The sequence below is a fragment of the Peromyscus californicus genome, unplaced genomic scaffold (assembly GCF_007827085.1).
Source record: "Peromyscus californicus insignis strain IS unplaced genomic scaffold, ASM782708v3 Scaffold_10__1_contigs__length_136768540, whole genome shotgun sequence".
Lineage (NCBI taxonomy): Eukaryota > Metazoa > Chordata > Mammalia > Rodentia > Cricetidae > Peromyscus > Peromyscus californicus.
In genome coordinates, this window is record NW_026294391.1 from 90,136,622 (window position 1) to 90,153,492 (window position 16,871).

The window sequence follows — 16,871 nt, forward strand, 5'->3', positions numbered from 1 at the left end:
GTGATTCCTTAGTCCTGAAGAGTAGAAGTGTGATACAGTTTACCCCGAGGTTCACTCTATAGTGGGACAGAAATAGCTATCCCTGACTCTTCGGGACTCTCGCCAGAAGGAGAATGCCAACCCAGGAATGAATGTTCTTATGCAACCAATGCTGCCCAGCAATCTGGGCAGTTATGACACCTGCCCAAGAAACCTACCTGGCCCACAGCTGTCCTGTGGTTCCCATGCAAGGGCCAAGATGACCCTATAAATAAAGAATCCCATCAGGTACAGTGACACAAACCTGTAAACCTAGTACTCAGGAGGCTAAATCAAGAGAATTATAAGTTCAAGGCCAGCCTGGGCTACAAGGGGAGACCCTTTGGGAAAGAAATAGAGGAGAGAGGAAGAACTACCCTCAGCTAGAAAACTCTTATTCAGAGGAATGATCAAGTGTTCAGAATGGCCTTGCCAGTGTTTTTCTACTGGAGTTTACAGATCATTCCCATACTGGTTTAAGGAATGTCTAAGAGTGTTTTGGGGTCATCCCATGTTATGTCATGCTACTGGCATTTAGAATCTCAAAGTCAGAGATGCTAAGCGTCCTCCAGGAGACAGAACAGTCCCTGAATGATTAAATTGTCCTACCCAAAGTTTCTTTGGAAAGCTTAGGCCAAGCTAGGTACCTCTAAGGAGCCTAAGACCCAAGTGTACTCTTAGGAAGTTATGGCATGGTCTTGGCTATGGAGGGTCTTGGGCTATGAAAGATGTTGAGACAGAACTAGGTCACCCCAATGCCAGAATCTTCCTTTGTGTCTCTTCATGGGCTAATATACTCATTGTGGATTTCTCAATACCCTAGAGCACTGACCAACCTCTCTTCCTCTTAGAGGCTCAGAGCACTCCCTACCTCAAATTGCCACTACCATTGTGGCATCCAGGCAGTGCTAAACTTTGACACTCAGTCTCGCTCTGCACTTTAGGAAAGGTGCACGGCTATTCGTTAGATTTTTGACAGGTTTCCAAGCCACTTGTGGCAAAGAGGTACCTGGATAAAGTGACAGTCTGGTATGGCAGCAGTTACACATTTAACACCAGTTGACAATCACTGGCTTGGCTGTCCACAATGTCAATGTAACTTAACTGCAAAGAAAACCAGATCTATCTATGCCAGGGTTCTAGTAACACTCAAGCCTCTGTGACTACATGAATAGCACAAAGAAATCCTCTCAAGTACCCAGCACTTTGCCGTCCTCTGTTCAAATGACTGAGCATCTCACATAGAGGGGATACTTTGGCAGCCCTGTCTGTCAGGGAGCTCTGAACTCCCAAACCTGCTTCCCTCCAGCCTTTGGGGGTTGAGACATGCTGACTTTGCAAATGTATACACTGCAGTGTGTATGCTGAAGCCACAGCAAATAGATGGCAGACGCCTCAAAACTGACATTTGGGCAGCCCCCACCAATATGCTGTCAGACGCCCTAGTATTAAAAGTAGGGCAGCAGAGCAGACGGAGCCCAAAAGTAGTCAGTTCTATGACTGTACTCCAGACACGTGGCATTGTTCCTCTTTGTGGACATATTTTTTCAAGTTGCTAAATTGATCGTCTATAAAAGCTAGCTATGGCCAAAAATGAACATTTTGCCAGTAGCTCAAGTCATTTGATTTAGATTATGAATCCAGAAATAGTACACTTCTTAATCACAGAAATGTAGCTTTGGCTTTTGCTCATCCATAAGAGTTGACAGACAAACCCAAATGGACATTCTGACTTAAGAGAGGTGAGCAGAGAACCAGCACAGTGCCTGAACTCCATAAGCATTCAGGAAATGATTTATCTAATAGAGGGAGAGAGAGAGTAGGAAGAGGGAGGGAGGAAGCGACAGAAGGAGGCAGGAAACATCCATTCACCATATGTCTGACCAGAGGAAATTCAAGGACACACACATTCACCTCCTGAATCTTTGGTGTTCCCCCAGGGCCCAGGCTACTGGGCAACACTCATGAGGCCCTTTACTAGTCCCAGAACTCAGTATCTGGGCCACCACAAAGCCTTTTTCACAGGACTGTTGTGCTTGATTTCCAATATTTTCTCATGTATTCATTACTTTGAGTAACTCAGAGTCAGAAAAGATGCCTCCTCTCAAGGCTCTTTTTCTTCTACAGGATGTGATGGTGACCTTACAGGACCGTCTCTCCCTGAGGTACATTGAGCATTTTGCTCTTGTCCTTGAGTATATTGGGCCAGAACAGAATCACAAATTCCTGATTCTCCAAGACAAGCAGCCTCTGGCTTATGTAAGTCACCCTTTATCCTGGCTTTGTTGCTGTGTATAACCAATGCTAGAGAAGAGCACCCAAAACATTGCTTAACTAGAAAATTCATCATGATGTAGTCAACTAGCTCCCAGAAGTCACAATTCTAACCTGAGGTGGAGTGTGTGTATGCATGTGTATGTCTATATGTATGTGTATATGTGTTCTGTATATATATGTATATGTATATGTGTGTATGTATATATGTGCATATGTGTATGTATATTTATTGTGTATATATGTTTATATGTGTGTATATATGTGTATATGTGTATGTATGCATATGTATGTGTATGTATATGTGTATATGTATGTGCCTATGTGTGTATGTGTTTATGTATGTTGTGTGTGTATGTATGTGTGTGTGTATACTGCTGTGAGTGGAATCAAAGGACTTGTACATCACTATTCCTCTGAGCCACAGCCCAGCCTTAACTGAGGGGCTCACTATCCATCTCTAGAGAACCTTTGACAATGCCCTTTGTGACCTAACAAAGGCATTTGTCTTGGTCTCTATTGGCAACTCTCCTGTTTCCTGGAAACACTGCTTCCTAAGAAAAAATTTGGCCTCTTCGATAAGGACTGTGATACAGAAAGGTCAGAACTAGAATCAAGTAGTAGTTGGGAATGAACTGCGCAGGGTCAAGAATAGGTAGCACATCATCCCCATCATCTTCCAAAGTAGAGGAGGACAAACTATCTCATCCTCCTAGCCACACCATATGGGAAAAGACCATTGAAATCTAAGATTGTTATATTGGATTTCACCCATATTGAACCACCAGGAAACATCAGAGAAGTGAGCAGGGCCAATCGGCATTCCCTGGTAGGGTGGGAAAGAGCTGAAGAAGGACAGTTAGAAAAAACAGCTTTTAGAAAGTGTATGGAAGCCAAACAAAACTCATAAAGCAGCCCATCGAGATAGCATACTCCTGGAATCTAGTATATGAGAAGCTGAGGCAGGAGGATCTGGAGTTTGAGGTCAGCCTGGGCTACATAAAGAGTACTACAGTAGCTTGGGCTACAAAGCAGAGAAACAAGGCTGAGGATGAAGCTCATTGGTAGAATATTTGGCCTGCATACATCAGACCCTTCTGATCCCTATTGCTGTGTAAAGTGGGTATGGTGCTATGCACCCGTAATCCCAAGCCTTGGAGGTAGAGGCAGGAGGATCAGAAATTCAACATCATCCTTGACTAAACATCGAATTTGAGTGCAAGGCCAGCCTTAGATACGTGAGACTCTGTCTCAAAACAAACAAATCAGATACACACAGAAAAGAAAATATTTTATGAAAGAGAGATTCAAGTTTCAGCTCAAACACAATCCAGGTAGGAAAGGAAAGGTGGTATCTGTTTAGAGAGCTGAGGCACCTCCTACCCTAGCCAACAAATAGTCCTCTGAGTCAAAGTGGCATCTTGTTCCAAATGGGATTTCAAACTTCTTTATTATGAAAATTTTTCAAACATACACAATATATATGAAATATCATATGATAAACCCTAGTGTCTATCTCCAGCTTCAACAATTACCATTATATTGCCAGCATGTTTCATCTGTATCTCTAAATGAGGTTTTTCAGTCTTCGATTTGAACTCTCTAAGCATCAATTAGTCTGTTAGATGCTAAGCCTGTCTGCAAGAAGAATCTGATACATTTTCAGGACCCTCACCCCCTCACTCCCATCTTAGCACTTAGACTCAGTTCTTTGTAGGGGCAATGAAACAATGGGGTCTTGCTATATATCTCAGACTACCCTCAAACTTGCGATGACCTTCCTGCCTTAGCCTCCCAAGTACTAGGATTATGCATGAGCTACTGCATAGACCTCATTCTTGATAAAGACCATGTCCTAAAAAAGTGATTAAAAATACTAGTCACAGCCAGGCATGGTGGCACACGTCTTTAATCCTAGCACTCAGGAAACAGAGGAAGGGGGAATCTCTATGAGTTCAAGGCCAACCAGGTCTACAAAGTGAGTCCTGTCTCAAAAGAAAAAAGCTTCATTGATAAATTAATAATATAAAAATAGGGTAATTACAAAACTATATTATAGTAAAAGTTATGAGTTGTTTATTTCTTGAATTTTCTATTTTGGACTGAGGTTGTCTATGGGTAACTGAAACCAGGGAAAGTAAAACCCAGGATGAGAGAGGAATACTCAATATGAATTTGCCAGGTATGAAACAGAAGTGAGAAACAACAGCCTAGCTCATCCCTACACCTACTTTAAGAAGCCACCAAGCTGCCTGCCCCCTCCCAGTCATTGATTCTATGGTTTCTTCTCCACCCTCTCCTCCTGGGGTTTCAGGTGGTACAGCGGACACACTATCATGGAATGAAATGCCTCTTCCGAATCAGCTTCTTTCCCAAAGACCCCGTGGAGCTGCTGCGTCGGGATCCTGCTGCTTTCGAGTACCTATACATCCAGGTAGAGTCTGGCTTGGGGACACAAAGATAGAGCAGTGAACAAACAAGCAGGCAGGCTCTTCTGCCATCACAATGAAGTTGCCATGTAAGGTCAACCTTCAGCTTGCTCTGAAGGCCTTTTCCTTTCTTGCTACTATTGTAGACCATTGTCAAGTTGGCCAGTCTGGTGACTTGAATTTGATTGTCAAGGTGCTGTCTACTTGTCCGCTCAGATCCCATCAGTTTTCAGAAACATGCAGTCCCAGGAACTCTGGTGCTTTCACAGAATCCCAAGGTTTAACAAGCTCTTTTGCATTCCATGAACTCTCAACCCCCAATCCCTAAGTTCAGTAAGGAGATGGTGCTGACCTCACTGCATCCAGAAATATTTATTGAGCCCATATCCCGGGTCAAGTCCTATGCTGGGTCCTGACAATCAGAGGGGCAGAAAGGATACACTTTCCTCACTAGAGTTCCTATGTTCATAACTATAACTACAACAGGGTTCAATGTCAATATGAGACCTAGGAAGCAGTCTGCCAGCCCTACAGGAGAGAAAGACAGTGAAGGCTTCACAGAGGGAAAGATATTTGTATACTCTTAGCTGTAAATAATGAGTGGATGTTTGCTACGTAGAAAGATGGAAAAGAGGGGTTGTAGTCCAAGCAAGAGCCCTTGCATTTTCAAAGGCATGCTGACGAGAAAAAAACAGAAGTGATTTATTGCAGCTTCAGTACAGGATGTAATGTAAGAAGCAATAGAAAATGAAATTGGAGAGCTGGGAACCAGGGAGTGAATGCTTGGTAGGCCACAGAGAGCAGACTTTATTCTGGAAGCTGGGAAGTGCTTCTCAGAATGTGGGCCCTGAACCAACAGCATCATCAACTGGAAATTTGTTAAAGATGTAAATTCTTGGGCCTTATCCCAATGATCTGTTTGAACAGGCTCAATGAGATTAAAGCAAAACAAAGCAAAACAGGGTCTCGCGTGACCCAGGCTGACCCCAAATGAACTATATATCTTTTTTTTTTTTTTTTTTTTTTTTTTTTTGGTTTTTTCGAGACAGGGTTTCTCTGTGTAGCTTTGCGCCTTTCCTGGATCTAGCTCTGTAGACCAGGCTGGCCTCGAACTCACAGAGATCCGCCTGCCTCTGCCTCCCGAGTGCTGGGATTAAAGGCGTGCGCCACCACCGCCCGGCAAACTATATATCTTAAGGATAACTTTGAGCCTCTGATACTCCTGCCACCACCTTCCAGGTGCTGGGTTTACAGGCAGGCATCACCATGTCCAGTTCTCTGTGAGAGTTTAATACCCCCTCCCCATGCCCAAAGCTCTTGAGACACTGGAACCACTTCAGAACAATGGTTCCTTAACCCTACCTGAACATTGGGATTATCTGGGAGGGGGCTGAAAAGATGGCTCAGTGGTTCTTCAAGAAAGCCTGGGTTCAATTCCTAGTACTCATATAGGTTCGTAACCATCTGTTACACCAGTTCCAGGGGATCCAAAGCCTAGGCACATTTATGATATACAGACAATTATGCAGGCAAACACACATACACATAAAATAATTTTTAAAAATGAATTACCACCAGAGGTGGTTGTGCACACCTTTAATCCCAGCACTCAGGAGGCAGAGCCAGGTGGATCTCTATGAGTTCAAGGCCAGCCTGGTCTACAGAGTGAGATCCAGGACAGGCACCAAAACTACACGGAGAAACCCTGTCTTGAAAAACCAAAAAAAAAAAAAAGAATTACCTAGGAAAAAATATATTCTGTCCCACCCCAAATCTAGGAGTGGAGCCCAAACATTGGCATTATTTAATTATCTCAACTTATTCTAATAAGCATCTCAACTCATTCTAATGAGCAGTCAAGGTAAAGAAATTCTGCTGAGGAGTGGGTAAGAGTGCTAAAAGGAGTCACCTGGTCATTATCCAGAGAAAAAGTGATGTCCACAATCAGGACTGTGAACAATGGGGTATTTGGAGTGGGATTCTGGGGAGATGTAAAGGCTTTGATTTGCTGAGTGTTGGTAGAGATGGTAGCAGTCCTCACGTTAGCAAATAAAGGCAGTGCCATGAGCTTGGAGACAGGCTAAGTTCATTTTAGGCCATGTTGGGCTTTAGGTGCCCACAGGACATATGCAGCACTTGATGAGGAAAAAAAACAAACTTATCTGTCTCCCAGGCTGTCACTTGGGACTGCAATGAGAGCCACCGCAGTTGTCCTTTCTGCCCTTTCTGTCAACCTAAAATGTTAAGAACATTTCTCAGCCTCAAGTTCCTTTGCCAAACCTCTAGGGGCACAATGGGTTGTGCGGTTTAGTTTAGTTCTCATTTTGTTTGTCCTGAGTTTCTTCACTCAAACTTCCAGGGATTGCCTTGGTTCTCATTCTTTGGAATTTGATGATAAGATCGTGCCCAGCACGATATTTATGATAATATGGACTTCATCTGGATTTTCCCTTTTTAAAAAAAATTCAGTTTTTTTAACCAAGGTCTAATTGGCACATAACAAACTGCACATGTTCAAAGTGAACACTGTGATAAATTGTCATCCACAGCCATCACCACAATCAAAATATTGAACATATCCAATGTCATTGACATTCATTCCTCAGGCTCCTGTGTAACTCATCCTCCAGGCACCCTCTGACTGACTTTCTGTCACTATAGATTTGTTTTCATTTCCAAGAGTTTATGTAAATTAAACCATACAATATGTATACTTATTTTGAACTGGCTGATTTTCTTCAGTTTTTTTTTTTCTGGGGGTGGGGGTGGTTTGGTTTGATTATTTTAAGACAGGGTTTCTCTGTGTAGCACTGGCTGTCCTGAAACTCACTTTGTAGACCAGGCTGGCCTTGAACTCACAGAGATCCTCCTGCCTCTGACTCTCGGGTGCTGGGATTAAAGGCCTGTGCATCACCACCATTCAGTCATTTTTCTTGTTGAGTATTATTCATCATGGTATCAGAATTTGTTACACATGTTGATGGACATTTGAGGTATTTCCAGATTTGTGCAATTACAAATGAAGCTTCTATGAGTGTTCATGTCCGAGTCTTTGCATAGATGTGTGCTTGCTTTGCTATTGGGTAAATAGCTAATAAAATAATGGTTTGATTAGTTTTCTAAAAGAAATTCTAACGCTATTTTCCAGAGTGGTTGTACCATCTAACATTCCTATCCATTACGTATTACAGTTCTAGCTTCTCCAGTCTTGTCAACTCTTGGTATAGTCAGTCTTTTTTTTTCACTCTAATATTGTATAGCAGTATCTCTTCAAGGTTTCCATTTGCATTTTCCTAGTAACTAGTGGTGTTGGATAATTTTTAATGTGTTCACTGTTGTGCATCTTCTGTGATGAAATATCTATCCAAATCATTTTCCTGCCTTTTTATTGGGTTATTTGTTTTCTTATTATCAAGTTTTGAGAGTTCTTTATGTATTCTGGAAACAGTCATTTGTTGGATATGTTATTTGCAATTATTTCCTCCCAGTCCGTGTCTGGCCTTTTTGGTCTCTAAACAGTGTCTTTCATAGAGCAGATGTTTGAATTTTGATGAAGTCCGGTTTGTTAATCTTTTCTTTTAAAGATAGCTTTTCTGGTATCATATCGTGTGTGTGTGTGTGTGTGTGTGTGTGTGTGTGTGTGTGTGTGTGTGTATCCATCTATCCAGTGTATTGTGTATTCATGGATGTGGATGTGTGTATTCATGTATGTGTATGTGTGTGTATGTTGGCATATAGATATAGATACACAGTTGTTGAAGCTCCACTCATTGAAAAGCCTATCCTTTCCTCTCTGAATTGCCTTCATACTTTTATTAAAAAGCAGTCTGTGTAAGTAATAAAACATCTAGATATAGTGGGAAAGCAGTTGTCTGTGTATCTGTAGATCTCTTTCTGAACCTCTATTCCATTCTATTGATCTACCTGTCTATCACTATGCCAACCACACACTCTATTGATAACTAGGGCTTTCTAATAAGTCTTAAAATCAAATAGTATTTGTCCCCATCTTTGTTCTTCTTTTGAAAAATTGTCATTTATTCTAGGCCCTCTGCATTTTTCATGGGGATTATAGAATCAGCCTGTCGATTTCTCTTAAAAATCCTACTGTGATTTGGATTGGAATTGTGTGGAATCTGTAGATTGATTAAGGAAGAATTGATATGTTAACAATACTGAGTCTTCCAGTCCATGAACAAAATATTTCTACATTGACTGAGGTCTTTGATTTTCCTCAGCAGTGTTTTATAAGTTTTGATATAATGATTTTTTTCACATATTTTGATAGATTTATCCCCAATTATTTCTTATTTTGATGCCATAATAAATGATTTTTATTTTTGTTGTTGTTGCTGCTGCGGCTGTTGTTTTTAAGACATAGTCTAATTCTATAACTCAGGCTAGTCTGGAACTGTGTAGCCCAGGCTAGTATTGAAGTATGGAGCCATCTTCCTACTTCAGCCTCCCAAGTCCTGGGATTATAGACATGAGCCTTGACACCCAGCAACGATTTAGATTTGTAATTCAATTTCCAATTGTTTGTTGGTAGCTTATAGACATACATTTTTAGAGTGATTTTTATGCCTTCTAACTTTGCTGTACTCAGCAAATAGTTTTAGAGGGTTTTTGTAGAGTCTACTGGATTTTCTGTATAGATAAACAATAAGTGTTTATTTTCTTCTCACTCATCCCCCTTTTGATACAGTCTTGATTTATAGACCAGGCCAGCCTAGAACTCACTGTGTAGCCCAAGCTGGTCTTCCAATTCTCATGCCTCAGCCTCCAAAGTGCTGGATTTATTTACAGTCATGAGCCACCACATTGGGCTGAAGTATCCTTTTCCTGTTCTTTTCCTTTGCTGTAGTGATACCACTGTGGCTCCCTAGTCCCAGGGTCCTTTGCATTACAACCTCAACCAAAGGACAGCTGTTCAAATGAAGGTGGAGTCATCGGTAGTGGGGGTGCTGACCTTTAGAGTTTGGAAGGTTATCTATTATACCCTTGACTAGCACCTATAAGGTATTCCCTCTAAGACAGCATAAGGAATATCGACCCATCAATGTTTTTGTCCTTTGGCTCTCAAGGAACAGAATGTCTGCTCCATCTCTGCAAACTGCTCCTCATCATGGGCTTCTGGACCAGAGCCCCACAGAGAGCCTCTCCCGGTGTCTTTCTCTCCTTGTACTCATCTGGACTATTACAAGAGCCTGGTATGGCTAGTGGTTGAGTACAGGAACCCCAAAGAGCAAGATGTCTCTTCGAACAGGAGAAAGAAAGGGAACGAGCCAGTTCTCACCTGCACAGCAACCCGGGCTTTTCTACCCATTGTGTCATGCTATTATGTGACCTGCCTCTGAGAAGAGTGTCGAATATTTGCTGAACCAAGCACATAGTGTCTCTGTGACCTAAGGCTCCCCTGTTGGCTCTTCCCCAAGGGCAGCAGCCCTCTCTTTCACTTGCTCCATCATGTCTTGCTGGTGGCATGATTCTTTTCTGGGACCCAGGGGGAAAGCCAGGGAAGCAGAGAGGGAAGCGGTGTCTCCTTTAACTGATGGATTTGGTCTGCCCTCTCTCACAGAGTCGTAATGATGTGATCCGAGAACGCTTTGGAATGGACCCCAAGCCAGAGATGCTTTTGGACCTTGCTGCCCTCCACATCTATATCACTGTCTCAGCCACTCGGCCTAGTCAGAAGATCACACTCAAGAATGTGGAGTGAGTTGTGAAAGGGCCCTACTGGAGGGGACAAATAGCTGTCTATGAGAAGGTTCAATTGTTGAGCTGTGCTCTGCTGTTCAAGGTCATAGCCATTCTATAGGGGTAAGAATTTGAATTCCTGATACCTAGCCTACCATGCTTTAGAGCTATAGTTTCTACTGGGTACTCATGGTCACAGCTTGCCGGTCCTTATCCTTCTTTCTCTTTCCTAGTCTCTGTTTCTCCATCTCTGCTTCTCAGAGTTACTCAGATTCTTTCTTGCCATCTCTCCCTCCCTTGATCCCATTTTGCCTCTCTCACTAATCTCTTGCTTTTCTTCTGATTTTAGGAAGGAATGGGGCCTGGAACCCTTTCTTCCCCCCTCCCTCCTGCAGGGCATCAAAGAGAAGAACCTTCGGAAATCTCTCTCTCAACAACTGAAGGCCCACCAAATGCATCCTTCTAGCAGCACCAAGGTACCCAGAGGAAACCATTGGGCACCATGTTTAAACACTAGAGGCCTCCTAAGGGTCCTGGGTGGTACTCTGGGGATTTCTACCACTCTTTCTGACTCAAGTGCACAATCTGCCACTCTTTCTTGGGTGCACATTCCATCATTCTTTTTGACTAGGGTACACATCTGGCTTGGCCAGGTGTGAGGCATTTACGGAAAGGAGTTTGCTCAAAACCCAAACTTTGTCCAAATAGGCTTAGCAACACATCACTGCAAGCCACTGTGTCCTTAAAAAGAAAGGAGCAATAAGGAAGGTCATTCTTGGGGTCTTTCACCAATTAGTACTGATGGTGCACCTGTCCTGTGGAAGGCATTGGCCCCTGAGAGAGGCACGTATTTTCCATGAGAGTGACTGCTCTGTCCCTCACTAGCTTCCTAATCCATCAGTCCTAAACTAGGGAATCTTAGGAGATGAAAGCCTGACACAGAGCTGGGGCCACTGCTGGGCTGTCTTCTGAATTCTAGGAGACACCAGTCTTTGCCTCTGAAAGGCTTCTTTCCCACCTCCCCAGGCCCTGCTGGGCCTTCTTAGGCTGCTAAGACGCCATCTGCTTGTGCTTCCTGCCCAAGAGGCTGGAGGATGGTGACAAATACTAGAATCAGCATGCAGATGTAGACAGGAGACACAATCACCCCCATATATGCCACCCATTCCAGATTTCTTGAATTACCAACTAGCTTCCCTTTTAAGATGCAAATTTCCCCAGAGAGCTAAGCCATTCCCACCTTACTGTGCATGTTTAATCAGATTGTTTTCTTTTTTTTTTTTCTTGGCTGAGAGCACCAGTGCTCACCACCATCTCCACAGCAAAGATTTTTTTTCTTCATAGAAAAAAAGAAAGAAAGCCTGGCTTTAGCCCTTGAGTCAGGCATAGTCAAGTAGGAAAATAAAACCATAATTCCCACCACAAAGCAGCAGGCACTGGTATTCTGCAAGTGTTCAGGAGAAACGGATGCCAAGCCCAGGCTAGGAGAAGAAGAACTGGCATATTTAGTGCCAGGGCTGAGACTTGAAAGATAGACAGATAGGAACTTGTCTAGATGAATGGCTAGAAGCAGTACTAAGAGGAAGACTTTTCTCCTCCAGGAGATCCACCTCTACAGAAGCCGGCCATGGGAGTCATGGTAGCTGGGAAAGAAATAAATGGTTCAGCCTATGCAAAGCTACAGAATATAAGAGACAGGAAGCTGGTGGAGGAAGAGACAGGAGGGAGACTAGGGAGGTTGGCAGGAGCCAGTTCTTGGAGGGCTTTCTGTGCCATAGAAAGGGGTTACACACAATCCTGTAGGCAGCAGGGAGCCATGGAGGAGCTGAAGCAGGAAACTGATGTGATTCACTTTACTATGTTTTAGGATTTTCCCACTAACACTAGGTGGGGGTAACTGAGAGAAAGAAGCTGAGTTCCCAAAGCCCTGACATAGGAAGAAATGTCAAAGCAGTGGTAGAGGGCAAAAAAAATAGGTAGATCCATTCAAGATGAAATCGGGGGGGCGGGGGGAGTAAAATAAATATGATTTGGTGACTGATGGCCCTCAGATGAGAGTATTGATGTTCCGCAGATCAGAGTATGAAGGGAGAGTCCTGTGTCCCTCACAGGTTTCTAGCTCAGTTGCCCCAGCCATGCTGACAGAGACCTGGAAGCCCAGAGGAAGAACAGGCTTGGGACTTGGGAGTACTCAGTATGAAGGCAACAAGTGGGACCCCATGATTGGCAGTGTCAATGAGACTAAGGTTCTGAAGGATCTTAGGAGAGATGCATCGATTGGGTGATGTCAGAGTTGGGGCAAAGTGCTTGAATTAATGCAAGAACAAACAGATTCAACTGATACTTTAGGTGCTGGGATCAAGAGGTCTGAGGAGTGCTTAGAAAGGTAGGTGGAATGCTGAAGGTGAGAGCCATCCAAACTGGAACTTCCTTCCGACTTTACCCAGGCCCTTCTCATTTCCACAGAGTAGGCTGATGACTAGCACCTGCCATAAGAGGTGTTTGAGGATGTGGGCTTGTTTTTCTGTGCTCCTCTGGATTCTTATTTCAAGGTGGGTTGTTTCCACAGGGCTCCGCAATTCAAGCAAAGCTCCAGTACCTTCGAATTCTGAATGAACTTCCGACCTTCACTGGTGTTTTATTCAACACTGTAGGCCTGGTCAGTGGGACTATGGGGGAGGGGCAAGGTGTGGGGCCAGGGGGAGGGAACCAGCCCTTTGTTGGAGGGACAAAATCGGTTAGCTCTCATATTCAAAGCATCCACTGCATCCACGGATCCAACCAACTGCAGATCAAAAATAGTCCAAGAAAAAATGTATTGGTACTGAGCATGTATAGACATTTTTCTTGTCATTATTATCTAGACATAACAGTATAACAACTATGTACACAATATTTGCACTGTGTTAGGTATTGTAAGTATTTTTGAGAGGGTTTAAAGCATACAGTAGGGTCAGATGTGATATTGCATGCTTGTAATCCCAGCATTCTAGAGACTGAAGAACAAGGATCATGAGTTCAAGATTGAGGCCATTCTTACATATATAAGACCCTTTCTGAAAAGTACACAAGAATATATGTGCAAATGATATGCAAATGCTATGCCATTTTATATAGGAACTAAGCACCCATGGATTTTGGTATCTACAACAGAGTCCTGAAACCAATTCCCTATAGATAATGAGGTCCAACTACATCTGCTTTCAACGCCCCTTATCAGTCCTTCTGTGCCCCCTTCCTATATTCCAGGGCTTGACAACCCTTGTCTGTAAAGAGCCAGATAGAGAATATGCTTGCCTTTTGTTGGTGGATCAAATGGATCTCTGTAGCAGCCAGTCAGTCCTGCTGTCTTAGCGTGAAAACAACTACAATGTATTAACAAATGGGGCTTACACTGTGCCAATAACTATTTAGAGACACAGAAATTTGAATTTCACAGAATTTTCATGTGACAAAAATATGGTTCTTTTGACTTCTTTCCAACCTTTTAAAAATGTTTTAAAATTTTATTTTTAACCATTGAGGCATATGAAACAGGTGATGGGCCATATTTGGCCAACCCCTACTCTATTTGTTTGCCTTTACATATACATACTCCCATAGTCCCCTAGCCCAGTTTTCCTGAGTCTCCACACTGCCCCCTGCCTACCCAGAACCTGCACTGCACAGTGATGCTCTGGGGCAGGGCTCAGCTGGCACCATCTCTAAGACTACTCCAGTCTAGTTGACTTTGGTAAAAAGAAATTCAAATCATCTTACTGATTGGCTCCAGGTGCTTGTCATGCTCTGTGGAACACACTGTCGTGCTAGCATGGCACACTGGAGACAATTGGCTTATCAAAGTGCCTGTAGGCAGACTTAAGAGGTTCCCGGGGTGATGTTAATAGCAGGGAGTGGGCCAGCAGAAGGCTCCGCTTTGATGATAGCTTCAAGGAGTTTGTCAGCCCCATTTAAGGGAATCCAGTCTGTCAGACCTAGAAGCAGCCATTTGTACGCTGGGATTTGTAGAACACTGAAAGGTCCCTGGCCCCTCCCTTCACCCACACATACCCTCAAATCTCCCTTCCACCACCCTGACATTGCTCAAACGCCTATTGGTCATTGCTTTGAGTCAAGGCTGCTGGAGTACCTATTAAAGGGTAAATCTAGGGAGCCCTTCATTAAGCACCTAAACAACCATGAATGCCTTAGGCAAAGTTATGTTTTCACTTTGGCTTTGGCACTGGGTGAGAAGTGCGAGTTGGTGGAGGGTGGGTAAAAGCCAGACATAATGCTGCCTAGTCAGGCAAAAGCACCGAGTAAGAGCTTTGGATGGCTTTCAAGCAATTGTGAAAAGTACCTCGGGGCTCGATAAGGGGAAGTTCTCCAAAAGCACCAGAAAGAACATACTTCACCTACCTCGGGATTTTGTTAGAGCCAGCCCTGATGCTGCTCACTTAACTTACTGCTGTAGCTAAGGTGTGATTTAGGCTGAGGATCTAGGATCCTGTACCAGGGAGGTTCCAGACTATTTTCCCATCGAGGTTGCCTTTTTAACACTGGCACTGAGCCTCGGGTATTTCTCCTCCCTTCCCCCACCCCTTACACACCCCAGCAGAACCAACATAATACATATTTTCTCTTCCTCATTGCCTCTTCTCCCTGGACCTTCTCTCCACTCTGTCTGTGAATGTTGTCTGCCTGGCACACTTGGGCACTAGGACGAGAAGCAGTCAGCCACCACTCTCCTGGTGGGACCCCGTCACGGCATCAGCCATGTTATTGACCTCAAAACCAACCTCACCACTGTGCTGTCCGAGTTCAGCAAGATCAGCAAGATCCAGCTGTTCCGGGAGAACCAAGGCGTGGCCCGAGTGGAGACCAGCATCATGGATGCCAAGGTGAGCCCTGCTTTGGGATGCTGCTTCTTTCCAGGAACAGCCCTCAGGGACAAGGAAAGAGAGTTGGAGCATGTGAAGGGAGGCTCAGAGATTCTGAAGTGGCTTCTCCACAGAACTCTGTCTTCATCTTTCCCTCCTCCATCTTCGAGGTCTTAGACCACCTAAGATGGTTGTCAGCATGCCTTAGTTATTGTTCCATTGCTCTCATTAAGATAGCATGACCAAGAAAACTTGTAAAAGAACGCATTTACTTGTCACTTACAGTTGCAGAGGGTTAGAGTCCGTGAGCATCATGGCATGGAGCAGGGCAGCAGACAGGCAGTAAGCATAGCACTGGCCCAGTAGCTGAGCACTCACATCTTGAGTCACAAATACAAGGCAGAGAAAGCTAACTGGGAATGGTGTGGGTTTTTGAAACTTCAAAATCCACCCCTAGTGACACACCTCCTCCAAGAAGGCCATACCTTCTAATCCTTCCCAAACAGCACTATCAATCGGAGATGTCCCAGTATTTAAACATATGCACCTACAGGGACCATTCCCATTCAAACTACCACACAGTACTATGTAGGGCTAGAAAGTGTTGGGTCAATCTGAGTCAGTTCTCCACAGAGAGCTGGAGAACCAGGAGCTACCCAAGCCATCATTCTACAATTCTTCTTGTCATAGCACAAACAGAAATTTGAATTTATGGATATCTTGGTGGCTTATAATTCCAGTATTCAGAAAGCTGAGGCAGGAGCATTACTGCCTATATGGTGATTACAAGTCGAGCCTAGGCTACATAGCTAGCTCCTGTCTCGAATGTTAAAAAAAAAAAGGAAGAATATAAAATTCATATAGCTGGGTATGGTATTACATACCTGTCTGTATTCAGAGCCACTTGGTAGGCTGAGAGGAAAATTAAATTTCACAGCATGCTTTGGCTAAATAGGGAGGGAATCCTTGTCTCAAAATATTTGTGTGTGTTCAGTGTGTACAGGTGTATATGCTCATGCAAGTGGAGTCCAGAGGTGTCTTCCTCAGTTGCTCTGTATCTTACTTTTTTAGACAGGACCAAGGCCTATTTGGCTGGACTGGCTGGCCAGCAAGGCCCAGACATCCTCTTGTCATCTCCTTCTCAACACTTGCATTGAAGGTGCATTGCTCCCACACCCTCTTTGTTTACATGGATGCTAGGGGTGGTACTCAGGTCCTCATGCTTGCACTTTGCTAACTCAGCCATCTTCCCAACCCCACCAAAAAGTGCTTATGGCTGGTGAGGAAGCTCAGTAATAGAGCACTTGACTAGCATAGGAAAGACCCTAAATTCCATCCCTAGCACTGTAAAATGTAAAAAAAAAAATCACACTCACATGGAATGTCAAGATAAATGTCTGCCTCAGAGATTAAAGAAGTGTATGCCTTAACCTATCTCTGCCCATCCCACATGTGTATTGGTTGGGGAGCACCCACTCTGAGCTACATAAGAGGTATGTCTGTACATGGACCCAGTGGTTCTAGGGAGTGGATGAACAGTCAGAGCCAACATTCCATCTCATCTCCCAAAGTCCAGCTAGAACCTCAGAACCTT

General features: G+C 43.8%; 1 protein-coding gene across 13 annotated transcripts in view; it reads left to right on the forward strand.

Moving 5' to 3' along the window:
* The window catches only part of Frmpd3 (FERM and PDZ domain containing 3), a 149,840-nt gene that overhangs the window by 101,564 nt on the left and 31,405 nt on the right, over nt 1-16,871 (forward strand). For all 13 annotated transcript variants that reach the window (XM_052736746.1, XM_052736716.1, XM_052736706.1 and 10 more), the window contains 6 exons: nt 2,146-2,277; nt 4,607-4,726; nt 10,300-10,436; nt 10,768-10,894; nt 12,988-13,077; nt 15,119-15,298. In XM_052736746.1, coding sequence (XP_052592706.1) covers nt 2,146-2,277; nt 4,607-4,726; nt 10,300-10,436; nt 10,768-10,894; nt 12,988-13,077; nt 15,119-15,298 — 786 coding nt within the window. The remainder of the gene's footprint in view (nt 1-2,145; nt 2,278-4,606; nt 4,727-10,299; nt 10,437-10,767; nt 10,895-12,987; nt 13,078-15,118; nt 15,299-16,871) is intronic.